The sequence below is a fragment of the Chelmon rostratus genome, chromosome 3 (assembly GCF_017976325.1).
Source record: "Chelmon rostratus isolate fCheRos1 chromosome 3, fCheRos1.pri, whole genome shotgun sequence".
Lineage (NCBI taxonomy): Eukaryota > Metazoa > Chordata > Actinopteri > Chaetodontiformes > Chaetodontidae > Chelmon > Chelmon rostratus.
Genome location: NC_055660.1, coordinates 18,835,808 through 18,852,159, shown reverse-complemented (window position 1 = coordinate 18,852,159; position 16,352 = coordinate 18,835,808). Strand labels below are relative to the sequence as shown.

General features: G+C 41.4%; 3 protein-coding genes across 3 annotated transcripts in view; 1 reads left to right on the top strand and 2 right to left on the bottom strand.

The window, feature by feature from the left end:
- LOC121604362 (histone H3-like) overlaps positions 1–16,352 on the bottom strand; it is a 610,603-nt gene that overhangs the window by 59,698 nt on the left and 534,553 nt on the right. The window lies entirely within an intron of this gene.
- zgc:163040 (uncharacterized protein LOC100038789 homolog) overlaps positions 1–16,352 on the top strand; it is a 408,070-nt gene that overhangs the window by 89,546 nt on the left and 302,172 nt on the right. The gene's annotated exons all lie outside the window — the stretch shown is intronic.
- LOC121604381 (myosin-10-like) overlaps positions 1,902–16,352 on the bottom strand; it is a 59,734-nt gene continuing 45,283 nt past the window's right edge. Inside the window, exons 28-45 of the mRNA XM_041933875.1 lie at positions 16,169–16,340; positions 13,397–13,609; positions 12,759–12,903; positions 12,265–12,471; positions 11,952–12,056; positions 11,279–11,431; positions 9,695–9,943; positions 9,399–9,611; positions 8,873–9,085; positions 8,617–8,778; positions 7,573–7,701; positions 7,251–7,339; positions 6,948–7,071; positions 6,610–6,699; positions 6,187–6,305; positions 5,901–6,009; positions 5,586–5,758; positions 1,902–4,865 (exon numbers count right to left, since the gene is read on the bottom strand). Coding sequence (XP_041789809.1) covers positions 4,718–4,865; positions 5,586–5,758; positions 5,901–6,009; positions 6,187–6,305; positions 6,610–6,699; positions 6,948–7,071; positions 7,251–7,339; positions 7,573–7,701; positions 8,617–8,778; positions 8,873–9,085; positions 9,399–9,611; positions 9,695–9,943; positions 11,279–11,431; positions 11,952–12,056; positions 12,265–12,471; positions 12,759–12,903; positions 13,397–13,609; positions 16,169–16,340 — 2,813 coding nt within the window. The 3' untranslated portion in view covers positions 1,902–4,717. The remainder of the gene's footprint in view (positions 4,866–5,585; positions 5,759–5,900; positions 6,010–6,186; positions 6,306–6,609; positions 6,700–6,947; positions 7,072–7,250; positions 7,340–7,572; positions 7,702–8,616; positions 8,779–8,872; positions 9,086–9,398; positions 9,612–9,694; positions 9,944–11,278; positions 11,432–11,951; positions 12,057–12,264; positions 12,472–12,758; positions 12,904–13,396; positions 13,610–16,168; positions 16,341–16,352) is intronic.

Below are 16,352 nucleotides of genomic sequence, written 5' to 3'. Positions count from 1 at the left end.
TGTTGCTGGTCCGTGTGTGTGAGAGAGTGTGTGAGAGAATTTGTTCTGACATTTTGCCCCCAAAATGAACCCCTGAGTGTCAACGTGTGGTTGTTCAGGATGTCATTGTGAAGTCATGTGACTGGAGCAGTGGGTAACATCTTAAAAATTGTGATTTCTGGGGTTGAAGGAGGATAAAAATGACATTTTGTGGTTAACTGGTTACTTAATTTGGTCTTTTGTAGATTATTTTTGTGTGTCAATTATGAAATTAAACAAAACAGGTGGTTTTCATGATTCTTCTAGACTTTTTTCTTCAAACAAACTTTGTTTCTTCCTCCATCTGTGAGTGCTGAATATTGGGGCTGTGATTGAGAAACATGTACGTTCTCCTTCACGGGCAAAACTCGTAGGCCCCCCTGCTCACACTTGCACACCCTGCTTGCTTTTCATTCATTGGCTGGACTGGATGAGGAGGCGGTATCAGGGGAAATGAAAACACCTGTGGATCAGAGGACCTGTAAGGAAAATGGCTTGAGTGTCGAAGGAGGCTTTGTTTTCCCCTGGTGTCCTTTTCATTTGGTCCCAACTACCTGAAGAAAAGGTTCCTACTCATAAACCTTCAGCTCTGAAATGGAGATGGAGTTTCTCTGCAGGCTGGCGCCCCGGTGCTCATCGAGTAGCGTCGCAGACCAGGTAAGGCCACATCCTCTGTCTGGTAGCCAAATATACTCACGCTGCTTTACGCCAGCATGTCGTTGTTGTTATACATTTTTCTTTTTGTCAACAAATACCATGAAAACCCCACAACCAACAATAAATTAGTCCATCCCTCAATACTTTCCTACTCCCCTAACCTCTGTGTGGTCTTTCTGGTTCCTACTGAAGAAGACAATCTTTAACCTGGTCACGGATTCAGTATTATTTTTTTTTCTTAAACTGGCAGGGCACTTTAGTGGGCACTTTAGTTTTTAGCTAATGTTACCTGGTCTGGAGTAAATAGGGCATTTGTTAGAGACTTTTTTCAGCAGTGCATTAATGCACATGGTGCAGTGGAGTGTTTTTACTGCAGCATGATGATGTACTGTATGTGAGATTGATTACAGTGCCCATGTTTGAATCTTTGGACAAACAAGACTTGCTGGTAGAATTAATTCATTGTTGGTTTTGGTCTTTTCACAGGAATTTAGATAAATGTAAACATCACAAATATCCTTTAAGTTTTGAGATTGAAAGAAGACTCAAAGCTCAAGAGTAAACTATGGTTTAAGTTACAGCATTCAGATTTTGGATTTGGAAAAGTTTGACTGCGTCAAGAACAGGAAACTAGAGCTGGAGCTAATGATTATTTTCCTTATTGATCGATCTGCCAATTATTTTCTCAATTGTTTCCTCAAAAAAAAGTGTCCAGTTTCTCAATTTCCAGCTTGCATTTGTCTTGTGTATGTCCAAAACCTAAAGATATTCAAATTACGATATGCATTTAAGAAAAGCAACAATCCTTTATATTTGAGAGGCTGAAAACAGGATTTGTTTTGTTTTGTTTGAAAAATGGGTCAATTGCTAAAATAGTTTTACAGAAAAGTCATCAGCTGTAATCTATTATTTGACTAATCATTGCAGCTCCACAGGAAGCAATTTGCCTAAATGTTGCATTCATCTTTCCAATATTATTCAATCATCAGAAATATAGCTTTGCATAATGTTGCAGGGTAGCTGATATCTGACTGACGGCAGAGTGGTGTCTACAGTCTGCTAAAGCCAGTGACGCTGTGCAGGAAGGCCTTAAAAGAGATAAGACTAAAGACTAAAGCATGAGTCAAAACACCCATGAGCCTCTGAGATCATAGAAACCCAAAACGGACCCCAGTGCTACATCTCTGGTCCATCCCCCGAAAAACAAACCATAACAGCATCACAGCTACAATGAATATGCTTTATTTTCCTTTTACAAAAACAAACAAAACAAAAACATTACCGTCTAGAAATACAGGTATACAAGAAATAATATGATGGGAGTATTTTCAGTTGAATGCCTGGTTGTCAACAGCCAGCTGGATAATAATAATAACATAAAAATGAGTTAACTACTTGTGGATGATAAAGCTTCCAACCAAATGAAATCCTGTGCAGTGCATGATTTCCCAAAATGACTTTTGGTCACAGGGGGAAATGCAGCTGCAGAGGGCTCCGTTTCTCATGTGGTTAATCGTACTGGAACACTGATTTTGACCCAAACAGGTTATTATGAACACAGAGGTACACAGTGGATATGATATGAAGCACAGCAAAAATACAAAAGAAAGAAAAGACGATTAAGTGTTGAATAACTCCTGTTTCATCTCATTAGGGTTTTTCTGTAATGAATCTTTGCCCACTTATGTTCTTATTTAGTGTCTAAGGCACTTTTAAAGAAACATACTGTTAACAGTTGAGGAGAAGGGCAAAGGAGTCTGCTGTGGACAACCATCCTAACCTGCATATCCAGAATAAAGAATGAGTCGAAATAAAAGTAGTTTTCACACTGTAGCGGTTAAACTGCTGAGGTGGCTGCTGCACTTCGAGCAGAGCCCGACTTCGCCGTGCTAAAAATGCTGTTAAAAAAACTTGGGCTAAAATTGCGAGGAAAGAAAAACAACCTTCTTTTCAGACAGCCTGTGAATACTAAGTGCTTTATCAGGTCTGTAGGTAGTCTGAAGAGTCATGGCACAAACCAGCCCGTGTTTGCTGATCATTATCATGTGTTGCCATTACATTCAAGTCACAGAGCTTCTTTAAGAGGCTTCCTGCAAACTGACAGAGGAGTATCCGAAAAATGCTCACCGCTATTCACTTCTAACTATCTGGATGAAGAAATATTCTGGTTATTAAAAAAAAATATTTTTTTCTTTTCATCATTGTTCCTTTTCAAAGCCTGCTGCCTACATTACCCACCATGCACCGTGTGGTATGTTAGCAGCAGATAATGTGGTCTCGAGCGGCTACAGAGGTCTGGTAAGACTCAATTGTAACTCCTCAGCTTCAGATTTTTTTTTACAGTACTAATGGTGAGATTTTTTTGGTCGGCGGATTTTTAACCAGTTTCTCATCCAGGTGGCCAGAAATGTCAGATCTCCATGCTTGTTTGATACGACACTAGAAAAATAAAATCATGTTAAAAAATATAAAACAGTAAAACTATGACATCATTATGGACATATGAGTAAAAACGACTCTTTAAATTTCCATGTTGCCCAATTAGGAAATACAATCATAACTAGTGAAACATGTTAAATGCCAGTTGTTCTGGAATTGTATGTGTTCAAATTATTTTTCTGAGCACTTTAAATTTAAAATCTTTTTTTTTCTTTTTAAATTGTGCAACCTGATGGTTAGGAGTCTTTGAGGATTTTGGAAATGCCTTCAGAGCAGCAGTTACGTTGGCAGGTAATTATTTTTCAGAAAAACTGATGCTCTAGCTCTGTGACTCAAATGTGATGATAATACAAACTGGGGCTTGGCACAAACACTGAAATGTAGTGAGGAGATTTTCAATCTGTCTCCATTTCTCATCAAAACATGTTTTACTGATACTGTAACCATTTAGTGTCACATTGAAAATGTGGACTGAGCACCACTTTGGTGCTTCCAGTAAGAGCTCCCTGTTGATTTCAAATTAAAAATGCAAACATCCCCCTGTGCAGTTCTGTGCATTTCCCAGCATCGTTCACAGCTCGCGCTGGTCCACAGTAGAGGACAGAACCCAATCGCGTTCCCAATGATCAACAATCAGAACGGCTGTGAGCTTCCTAGTTAAAACCCAGTTACACATTCCTTCACTAAATGTTGAGATGAAGCAACAGAGAAAACAATAAAATACCTTTTTTTTCACAGTAATATACTTTCAATTCAGAGTCCACTTTTTTCTATTGCATGTCCCCAGATGTCTGTCGTTCCCGTAGTGTAGAAGATGAACAACAGTCTGTACATCCGGGGGAGACTCATGCAACAAAAGCAGCTGGCGCTGCCGTCCGAAGGCCACAGTGACCTTAGTTTTGGGTTTTTCCATTTTGAAAGGACAGCCATCCTGAACACTGGAAGGAGGGAGTGTGTCGAGTATGAGATGGCTTTTACACAACTTGTGAGTAGAACACTTACAACAACACCAGAGTGAAAGAAGTTTTCCTTGTAGTCCTGCATTTTCAGTATGGAGTGCATTCACATACGTTACATAATTGATGTGTGTACACCTCACAGCCTCCACCTACATCACACACGCAGTTTCGTTTCATATGTATAAAAAGCACTTTGTACCTATGCGTACTTTCTCAATAAGCTGAGCAGATAACGCCTGATTTTGGGGAGGGGATGTTATGTTATGACGCAGAGATGATACATGGCTGGGAGATGAGCCAGGACGAGCAGCTTGCCAGAGGGGAGCAGAGTAAGGCAGAATTGTCCACTTGTCCCTGTGACTCTCCAGGACTGGAGGCTTCACTTCAGGGGAGGGCGGTGGATTTTCCCTGCAGTGTTCACTGATATAAAAAGGGCAGCGTGCTGCCTGGCGCACTCCGCCCAGCTTACCAAAAACAGCTCATCGCTCCAATCTATTGGTCGGTGGTTTGAAAGGAATACAGACAACAGTGACGTTGAGGATCTTTGGGGGAAAACTGTGCGCAGGTCACAGGTGGATGAGGTGAAGGTGGGTAGTGATGAAGCGAGGAGAGGGGAAAAGTGAGGAACGAGAGGGTCGCCGTTTTTACTCGGCATTGGAGGTTTGCGTCTCGTTGAAGTCACTGGCACGGCTGTCGGCGTCGTCGTCTGACATGTCGATGGAGGCACCATCCAGATTGAGGTTGCGGCGACCCGAACGGCTGGAGGAGAAGCTGCTGACTGGACCTCCACGCCTGATCGGAGCAAAGTGACCAAACAACTTAAACCTCTGCTGCTTTACATAAAAACTGGAAGTAGAGGGAAACGGCTAGCCTGGTCAGTTAAAAATATGGCTAACTACCCCTCTAGAGTTCACTAATTGGATTCTGTTGGATCTAATTTGTTTAATCTGTATCCAAACAGAAATGTAAAAATGTAGAATCATGGGCTGGAATTGTTTCTTGGCGACCAGTGGCCGGACGCAGTGAAACAACTGCAGCACGCAACTCCCCACGAATCCACAACATCTAGTTTTTACATTTCTGTTTGTGCATAGAAATTAGTGTACATTAGTGAGATGTTGGTAAACATACTTTAGAACTTTTGGACAGTCCAGCTAGCTGTTTACCCTAGTTTCCATTCTTTATGCTAAGCTAAGCTAATAGCCTCCTGGATCTAGCACCACATTTAGCGTACAGACATGAGTGGTATTGATCTTCTCATCTCACTCTTGGCAAGAAAGCGAATTAAAGTGTATTTCTCAAAATATCTATTAATATAACTTGTCCTTTAACCAAATAGTAAGATGAATCTTACAAAAACTTCCAATTTAGAAAAATATATCAGAATTGTGTAACTGGATACCACAGACACTAAAAAAGCTGGACACCATAAAGCAAATACAAACTTCTGTGTGGTTGTCAATCAGTCTTTTAATGTTGTGTGTGTTTTTTTTTTTTTGTTTTTTTTTTTACCTGAGGCGATTCTTGAGGGAGTTGACCTCCCGGGTGAGACCCTCGCTTGCCTCGGTGGCGTCGTCCAGCTCCCGCTGCAGCTTCCTGCGAGATGCATTGGCCCTGGTGGCCTCCTCCTCCGCCTCCTCCAGCTGACGCTTCAGCTGCTTCATACGAGAGTTGGCTTTCTCCATCTGACAGGAGAACGAACACATGGGGAAACAGATGGAGATGGTGAGAGGACACGGGTGGTTTGCTGAATAAAAAAAAAAAAAAAAAAACTCAGTCAAAATAAATCTTTCCTCGTGTGTCACTCTGCTTCTCATGGGCCAATACCTGCTCCTTGTACTGGTCAGCATGTCGACGCTCATCCTCCACCTGCATCATCACCTCCTTCAGTTTCTTTTCCGTACGACGGACAATCTTATTGGCTGCTGCTCGCTCCCTGGAAGTTTAACACAAACAGAAGGTAAGACAATGGTGTCTTAAAATTAATGTCATAATGATTTATTGGTGTTAGAATGAATGACAATGAAAATGTACATGCATTGCAGCAATGTTTCATCACTTAAAGCATGTCCTCTGTGACCTCCTGTGAAAACAGGTGAGTTTGGTCACTTACTTTGCCTCCTGCTCAAGCTGCTCCTCCAGCTGCAGGATCTTGGCCTCCAGGGCAGTGATGGACGCCTTAAACTTTGATTTGACAGCCCCTTCCAGCTCTGCCAGCTTGGCTTTCAAGTCCTGCATTGAGAATATGCGACTGTTTAGGATCGCGAGCATCAAATGTGATAAGATACATACTTAGTCAGTTAACGTAATCCCTGCATGTTAAAGTATTTTCATAATTGATGAGAACAACAAACCAAACAACAGAGAGGACACAATAAGCCTGACCAAAATAACAAATATACCAGGCATGTCATGTCTCCTTATGTACTGCCAGCACAAATGAGGGTTTAGTCAGTAGTTGTTGTTTTAACCAACCCCTGTATGTACATTAGCACATATTCATATATGCTAATGTATTTAACAAACTATACAGGACCTTGTTCTGCCGCTCCATCTGTTGCCGAGCGTTCTCACTCTTCTGTGCAGTGTTGCGCTCTCCAGCCAGCTCAGCGTTCAGGCTGTCGACCTGAGAAAGAGAGATGGAAGAAGCAGAAGATGAGAGTGACGAAAGAAAGACAGGTGGTCAGAGAAAGACAGGCTGATGCACTGTATAAGCTTCTACTAAACACTTCACTTTTGGAGAATTTTAAGAACAAAAATCTAGTTTGCGGGGCACCGACTGAGTGAACAAGCAATCCACTGTTTTGAAACCAAGGTTATGAAAACGATCATGATTCTCACTTATTATAATCTCTTACGATTAATTATTATTACCTGCATATTGGTCTTTCTGAAGCGGTCGTTGAGCAGCTCCATGTTACCCTGCTCCTCCTCCAGCTCCTCCTCCAGCTGGGCGATACGAGCCTCCAGCCTCCTCTTCTCTTCCAGCAGTGACGACCTGGCAAACATAATTTTTTCTTTCAAATCTCTCATTCTGACTCCAATCTACTGATTTACACTGATTATTTAAACTAACCCCCACACAAAAAAGTCTTTTCTCACTGAGGTCCAGAAAACAGAGGAAAAAAAACATGATCAAGCAACTTGGTCAAATATTTAAAATAAGGTGACACTGACTTTCCAGAAGCACTGTTGGAGATCTCATCAGCCAGCTCGTCCCTCTCCTGTTCAGCATGTCGACGGGCCCTCTCTGACGCTGCATGATCCTACACAAACAACACAAACATTACGATCAGTACAGAAGAAGAAAAAACTCCCATTCTTGGACATCAAATATGGAAATGACTGAAGCCTAATGAAGTTGATCTTCATCCTTTCCATATGTCTGACAGTGCGCTTGTCATGACTAAAGGACATATTAGCAGCAGGTTTTAACATACAATTGGCTGATTTCTATTTAAGAACAATTTTCAGTGTAAAATAAAATCTATAATTTCACCTCCTGTAGCTGCAGGATTTCAGCTTCTAGGCTCTTGAGTTTCTTCTCGTTTTCCTTGGACTGGGTGAAGATCTCGTCCCTGGAGGCTCTAGCCTCCTCCAGCTCCCTTTGATAGTCCTTCATCTGAGCCTGCAGAGCAGAAACAATGTGGACCAAGTCAAAGGCTGACACAGCAGAAAGGTGACCACTTTTCAATCTGTGAAAAACAACAGGAGTGACTGATTGTATTCGGTCCCAGTTGATTTGGTCAGAAGCAGCTGACACACAGCTGATGGAGGCCTTTAAGGTACTTTAAAACCCTGAGTGCAGAGTCATAACTGCTTCATTTAAGCACTCAATCGTTAAACACAAATTTCTAGTTTCAAAGTGACATTTTCCAGTGGTATCATTATCTCAGATGGCCATTGTGAATAAATGTAAGCCTACTTAGAATTCATAGAAAAGAGAGTTTTCTTCAACATCAAAGTAATCCAGTGATAGTTGTTTGGACATCCATGGGTACGTTACGAAGACAAACTTAATAGCTAATTCAGCATACTTGCTACCAATTTGCAAAAAAAGTAAAAAGACATAACTTCAAGGAATGGGGCTCAATGACTCCATGGCAACATTAGACTTCCTGTTCCAATAAGCATCATGCAAGTTGTAGTTCCAAAACTTAGAGCATAATTATCCTCCAAACAGTAGTAAGACAAAATAACATTCCATTAATATCAACACTTTTTGTGCTACACATCAATATTTTGTTGACGATACTGAGGCTAAGAACATCCCATCACTGTGGTTCTTACATTCCTGGAAGCTCTCCTTTGTACCTTCATATGCAGATATTTGCTCTGTGCTGAAAACCTGTAAACCTCTGAACAGAAAATCTGTCTGAGGGGAAACCCGGTGTTGGACTTTAACAACCTCTGAGTCAGGCTATACTGTGATATCAAGAAAACCAGACACGAGTCAAACAGAACAGGTAAAACTAGTGAAAAATCAGAGCAGCCAGCAATAATATGTATGAATTGATTTTCCCCTTTGAGATACGGTGCGTACCTGTAGTTTTCTGAGCTGTTTAATAGCCTCGTCCCTGCCTTTATTAGCGGTTTCGATCTGTCCCTCCAGCTCGCTCAGGTCCATCTCCAGTTTCTTCTTGGCAGCAACAGACAGAGTTCTCTGCTTCCTTTCGTCCTCCAACTCCGCCTCCATCTCGCGCACCTGGAGGAGTCAAACGTCACGCGCCATGTCAAATGGCAAATATAAAGCATATGGCGCCAGCTGATGATGGTCATCGTGCGTGTGCCCTGTATACCTGTTTGATAAGTGCCCTCTTCTTCTCCTCTCCCTGCTCGTCTCTGGCCTGCAGGTCTCGGTCAAACTGGGCCTTCATGGCCTGCATGTTGACCTCGAGGCGCAGTTTGGCGTCCTCTGTGGCCTGCAGCTCATCCTCCAGCTCCTCCAGCTGAGTCCTCATCTCCTCCACCTGTTGCTCCAGCGTTCGCTTGGACTTCTCCAGTTCATGGACCTGTAGGCAGCATCAGGAGGAACGAGACAATAATGTCAGCAGACAGCCAAAGGCACATCAAAGCTCTTCAGACAACCCTGGCTGCTCACACCGTACTCTGATACAGTCACATCCAGTAAATATCACAGGCACAGTGAAGCCAGAGCTGCAAGCTACAATTCAATTTCACATGTAAATAAACTTTAAAAATAGTCACGTCTATCTGCTGAGAAGTGTCAGGAGAACAAAAAAAAAGGATTTATTTTCTTTACCCATAATGAAGATTTTAATTTAGCATTTAGCAGTGTCATTTAAGATGTCAAGGGTCACTTACATTCTTCCCCACGTCATCCTTGGAACTCATCAGATCCTCCATTTCAGCGCGGAGTTGCTTGTTAAACCTCTCAAGTTCCTCTTTGGCCTCCAAGGCCTCCTCCAGAGCTCTGGCCATAGACAGAGCCTTGGTCTCCTTCTCTCTGGCCTCAGCCTCCGCACGGTCGCGCTCCTCAGCATAGCGAGCTGAGATGGTCTTCTCCTCAGCCAGCAGCTGGTGTGGACAAAGAAATAATGACCTTCAATCTGTCTCACCTCAACCTGGCATTTCTGAAACATTCTGGCAGTACCGTGTACCTGATCAAACTTCTTCTGTTTCTTTTCGAGGTTGGAGACGATCTGTCTCTGGTGGTCCAGGTCCACCATCAGGTCATCCAGCTCTTGCTGCAGTCGGTTCTTAGTCTTCTCCATCTTGTCCATGGCCATGGTCTTCTCCTCCAGACGCTGGCTGGTCAGCTCCACGTCCTTCTGAAGTTTTCTCTTCACCTCCTCCAGACCTTCCATCGCTCCCACGTCCTCCTCTAGCTTCTTCTTTGTCTCAAACAGCTACAGGCAGGCCATTGAAGATAACACAACATTTCAACAACTCATCATCTTGCTTTTTTGTGGTCATTGTGGCCTTTAGTGTCACAGCTGTGTGTGCTGGCGAAATGAGCAACCATGACCATCACCTTTAAAATGAGGAAACATGTCCACTAGGCCCTTGTAGTGTCTTCTTTCATTATTTAACAAATTCCAATTCTTTATGCGTGAGTAACAATTAACAAGCCTAAAAATAAATTTTGCTATCGATTATTCCAAATAAATTTAATGAAGGCAAATGTAGGATGCAGAAGAAATGAAACATGAGCAAACAAAAGTCCAAAGCACTACTTCACTAAGGTTTCATATACACTTAAGTTGCCAGTTTCATAGGTACACCTAAAACTCATGCATCCCTTCATGAAAGTTATAATGTTCAGTTATTGTTGAAACTGTTTTAGAGAGGTGCTGGATCTACTTTGTAAACATTTTGGACAATGTAGTTTGTGGCGCTGTTTAAATGTACTACATCATATAGAGAGTTGCTTGTGTTATTTAGCCTGTCCTCATTTATATTAATGAGTAGGACAAAATATTAGAAGCATCTGTAAAACAGTTTCCTCTCTAACAGTTTCAGTAGAAACTGAACATTATAACCTTCATGAAGGGATGATTTATTGCTTTAGACTGTTTTAGACTGCATTAGTTTTAGTTAGTTGCGCTCAATAAACTGGAAACTGATTGTATGCCACTATAATATTTCTGGAGCGACTTGGAACATACAGCATGCGGTTGGTTTTTGTACTTTACATTAAGCATAGCATAGTGGTGTTCTTGTGTTTGTGTGACATAATATTTTAAAATATCACTATGATTTTTCTCTGTCATTAGTATTTATTGTGCCTCGTGATTTGATCCACATTCATCTTAATATGAAATTACATTTTCTTTGTGTGTTTTAACCACAGCTTTACATCAGGGAACTTTTTTTTGACAAATGGCCAGGAACATGCACTCTCACCATTCGCCTTGTGTAACTCCTGTCTACAAATCCTTGCTAATTAATCTGAAACACACACCTTGACCTGAGGTCAGATTTTCACTTTATGGGGCCTTTATTTTGCTGCAAGACCTCACTGCTTTACAGCTGTCCGTATGCTGCTCTGCATATCAACGACAGGTGTACGCAGCTGGTAAACAGCTGGAAACGTCTGCCTGGGCCTTCTCTTGGCACTCAGTCAAGTGCCAGTGGTATGGTGTGCCTGCCTCAAATGTGTGTGAGTGTTTATATTTCTGTGTCTCTCTGTACTCTACATGTTTGTTAGACTCACTAATGTTTGCCACTGTGTATGACTGTACCTGAGCATGCACCGTCTGCAACTGTTTCTCCAGGTTGCGTCGTGCCTCCTCATCCTCCTCCTGCTGCTCCAGCAAGGTGTTCTTTTCCACCTCCAGCTGGCGGATTTGCCCGCTCAGGTATAGCTTCTGGCGCGTCTCCTCCTGCCGTAACTCCTACACACCAGACCACAAGCAGAAATGACGATCAGAAAGAAAAGCAGGGAGACGAATCGGTTATACCTGTCAGTATAGCTTAATATAACAGAAGACTGTTAGAGATAATTTGTGAAGCTTCAGGAAATTGTTAAGATTTAATAAAGGTCCTTTTGTTCAGAGTCTTTCCAAACAAATTGTGAATTTGCAGAGGTAGCATACATCAACATTCAATTACTGAACACCTTGCACTAACATGATTTGCCTGTTGTAGTTCTAGCTTTGGTTGTCTGGCATGTTTAAAATGTCACCATAAAAACCTGTAGATTTGTTTTTATGCTGGTTACATTATTCTAATGGCCTTCTTGATTTCATTGTGTATATCAGAAACAACCATCCCACCTGGTGTTTGAACTTAAGACTAAATTACTGTGAATTATGATACCCTTGTAACTTGTACAGTGATTAGTTATTCTAGTCAAGTGATTTCAGTTTCCTGAAGCTTTAAACTTGTCTTGAGAGAAAAGTTGATCTTTCATACCTCTGAGTCTTGCAGTTTGCTGTTCAGCTTGTCAACTTCCTTGGCCAGTTTGACGCCCTTTTTCTCAGACTCCTCCAGCAAAGCAGACACATTGTCCAACTCAGTCTAACAAAAGAAAAATGAGAGATGGTCAATAAATGAATCTAAAATGTCATGAACATTCCCATTATATTAAACTGGGCAAATATTAACACAATATCAAAAAACACATATTTTTTGTGTCCAGAGTAAATGAAGGGGCTATGTCCCTTCACTCTATTGTAAAACTGCTCCAAATCTTCTGTAAGATAAAACTATGCATGGGGGTATTTACCTGGAGCTTGTGTGTGCGTTCAGCCAGCTCTCCCTTGGCTCGCTCTACCTCGGTGGCCCTGGCCATAAATTCCTGCAGCTGGGCGTCCAGTTTCTTCCTCTTGTATTCTGACTCTGTCTTTGCCTGCTGCAGAGTCTTCACCTCACAGGCCATCTCCTTGTTGTCACTCTCCAGGCTCTGCTTGTTCTTTTCCAGGTTGGTTTTGAACTGCATAGAACAAAAAACGATGAGTATATAATGCTTTTATGGTTTTATATTTGTACTTATGGGAGTCTGTCTCATGTAATGTTCTGACTTCAGAATGAGGTGAAAGATTGAGAGATGAATACACTGGGGTTGCAATACGGAAACTGACATAGACATAATATCTGAACTGGGAGCTGTTGCTGGGATCCTATCTGTTCACTGCCTGCTAAGTTTTGTGTCTATGTAATCATACAACTGATGAAGACAAATACAAGCACTGTAAATGAAACCAGGTACGACCCACTCACCCTCTTGGCCTGTTCCAGCTGTTCAGACAGTTCTTCCAGCGCTGTAGCGTGCCTCTGTCTCATTTCCTGGATCTGAGCCTCGTGGTTTTTGGTCTCGTCATCTATGGCCTTCTTCAGCTCTGCCACCTCTTGCTCTCGCTTGGACCTAGAGTTCAGACAAGTGGGGTACAGTTAAGTTAGAAAAAGCCTTTTAAAATATAATACAAAAACTTAACTAAAACAAAAATCTTAACATGCAAAGTTTATTGCTACTATTTATTACTGTTTATTGCTACTACAACTGTCCACAGTGTTTCCCAACCTTTTCTATCATTGAGTGCACACAACCCCTCAATAGGTGACATATTTTATGGATATTTCATATTATATTCAATTCATAACAACAAAAATATAGAACAACTGATACACTATACACTTACCATAAATAAATAAAATGCTGAGATTGGCCCCAAGAGGCCCCCACATTGGGAACCAGTGCACTAAGCAATTATCATATTCTATTGTATGATAAAATGACATCACTTGAGGAAATGTATCAAATTTTACAAAAACTTTACACAACTTTTGCAGTAGTACTCCCCAACACCAGTGAACAGACATTCCCCCATTTCTCATCACTAATAAAGCAAAACAAGCACCTGAGCTCCTGCTGGGCAGCAGTGGTGTCCAGTGTGTCTTCCAGCTCTGTCTTCAGAGCCTCAAGCTCCTCACTCAGGTCCCTCTTAAGTTTTTCAGCTTTAGTTCGACACATCCTCTCCGACTCCAGATCCTCCTGAAGCTCAGCTAAGTGGGCCTGCAGCTCCCGAATTTGCTTCAAGGCATTGTTCTTCTGGATGGTCTCCTCATCACTCCTGTTTGGAGACACAAAAGTCAGTTTTTAGACCTTTATCTTTAAACTTAGCCTTCCTTGTAATGAAAACAATAAGAAAAAATGTCTCCTCAGTTTAGACCTTCAGCTGAGGATCTCAATCTGTAAAGATTTCTGCTATACCAAATTAATATCTTCAATAAAGTCAGAGTTTTCTTTTTTCATTTTAATGTTTCAGTTTTAACATAAGAATCTATGAGGATATTTTGGTTCTCAAAATGACAGAACAAGAATACAGTGATGTCAATGTCTTGTAACCAGATATTGAAATATTTCTTGACTGTCTTAAATAATGATTTGTACCTTAAATGGAAGTCAGCATAATGTCATACACCTAAATGAGGCCACTAGTGCACACAGGGTGGCAGTGTGGTGAACTGTTCACTGCTTAAGCTATCCACATGGAGTGAGTGTGTGTGTGTGTGTGTGTGTGTGTGTGTGTGTGTGTGTGTGTGTGTGTGTGTGTGTGTGTGTGTGTGTGTGTGTGTGTGTGTGTGTGTGTGTGTGTGTGTGTGTGTTCTCTGTCAGAAGATGAACATGGTCATGAGACTGTGGATTTGTTTGTTGCTGGAAGTGAGGCCAAGTGAAATTCATGCGAGCTGCTACACTCTTGTAACAGTACTCTCTTACATAGAAACCCACTGATTGGATACACTGAATGTAAGAATGATTCAGTTATATAATTAACACAATGCCGCAGTGTTGATTAAAGGCACTGATGACTCTCATATAAGCAATTCCCTATTCTCCAATCAAAGATAATATAATTGTTCTCAGAATAGCTGCTGAATTCAAAATGAGGCACATCAACTTTAATGAAAGCTTAATTATCTGGGGCTGTGACTAAAGTGATGATTTCTGTCTGTGAAATTAGTCAGACAGACATTTACCATCGACCACTATAGTCTGGACTATTGGCCTTGTGTGCAGAGGACACTGTAGAGAACTCGCATTAAAAAAATCTGAGCTGACCTTCACAGCAATGACCTCCACAGCTGTTTAATCAAATATGACACCAAACGTGTTGCTCAGAATATTTTTCCCACTGTGTGGAGAGTCGGGATAAATGGAGGAGTGAGCCTCAGGAAATATTTTGTTGCAGGAATAGAGTGGTAAACTGCAGGTCTTCTACAGCCATAACGGGCAATGCTTTTACCTTCAGGACATAACATATTAAAATTCTCTCACAATATAAAACAGGCTTATTAGTCGTTTCTCCAATGAGAAATGATGGCCTGATTTAGCTCAGCTCTTTATTGCTATGTGGAAAAACTACTGCAAAGCCCAAGCCTGGGAGCATCACTCAACATCAATTTGCCTGTAATCAGATACGGCTGCCTCCAAGATGAAAGGCCTCAGCCAGTGCCACTGAAGGCAAACACTGCAGCTGGGAGCAGTGCGCAGAGTAGAGAGGGACTAAGGTGAGTGACAGATAGAAAAGAAGTGTGTTCTGACTGACTGCAGCAGCTGAAGAGGACACTAGCTGATTTAAGTCAGAGTGCAGGGTCCACTTAGTGTTCATCTCTGTGTTGTTGCTGTTGTTAAGCCTATTTTAGGTCTTAATATTGACTTAGCTGCACCACAGTGGAGTGCAGTTGTCATGGAGATTAGTAAGAGGATGTAAATCAAGTTATACTGAAATGAGCAATACCACGTAACAATAACAGTGAGATTTTACCACATATTAAGTTGGTAGTGATGCGAGTGCAGAGGAGTACATCTGCCTCATAGAAGCTGTCAAAATAGACTTCAGTGTATTGAATCTTTCAGCTCAATCTTTCACTCAATTCACCCCTAGAGAATATTGAGGTGAGATTTTGTATATGTGCCAGTTTTATGAAAATTGACGATGTATTGAAAAAGTGGTCACATAATTTTGGGGTTGACAAGCTCTACAAGCACCTGGCAGAGGAAAGCCAGGCCCACAACTGAAAGATATTTAAATTTATTTATTTTTTGTGCCGCTGTTATTCAGACATTACATTGAAATTTTGACATATTTTACTGAAATTATGCCATTTCCCCCTTGGCAATTACAATATGACCAAACCAGAATGGATGTTAACATGAACAAAAATATCAGCAGTCAGCAAGTTTTATGAAAAGGCACCCAGCTTGATTGAAGCACAAGAGGGACAATGTTACGTTTCCAATGCAACAGGAAACGTTACAGTTGCAGTGAAGAAATGCATAAAAACTATCCACATTTATAATTTGTATTTTTTTAGGAACAGAAGGAGCTGCTACACAGTTGTGGTGGTTTGCCATTAGCTGAGCTGTTGTTTATATCTGCTTTCCAAAACCAGGAACTGTCTGGCCTAGCACACTGAAAATAAATCAATTTAACAATTTCATACTGCACACTACTAAAAACAGTATGCAGTATGTAGTGATCTAATATAAATAAAACTCTTTATTATTAGAGCAGCTTTGGGTGTGTTTTTAATGTATATGGTATATAATGTAGATGGTGCTGTTGGTACCACTGCTTCAGTTTTGACAGTTGTGTGTATCTCCACAGATATTGATGTCTATCACCGACCTGGCCAGAGCAGCCTGCAGCTCCTCCTCCTTTTTGGTCAGTTGGATCTTCAGCTCTTCTATCTGAGCCTGAAGCTCAACAATCTGGTCTTGCAGGTCAGTTGTCTCAGCATCCAGTTTACGTTTAGCCTTCTCCAGCTCCTGGCGCGTTTTCTCCTCCTTCTTTAAACGCTCTAAAGGGAAAC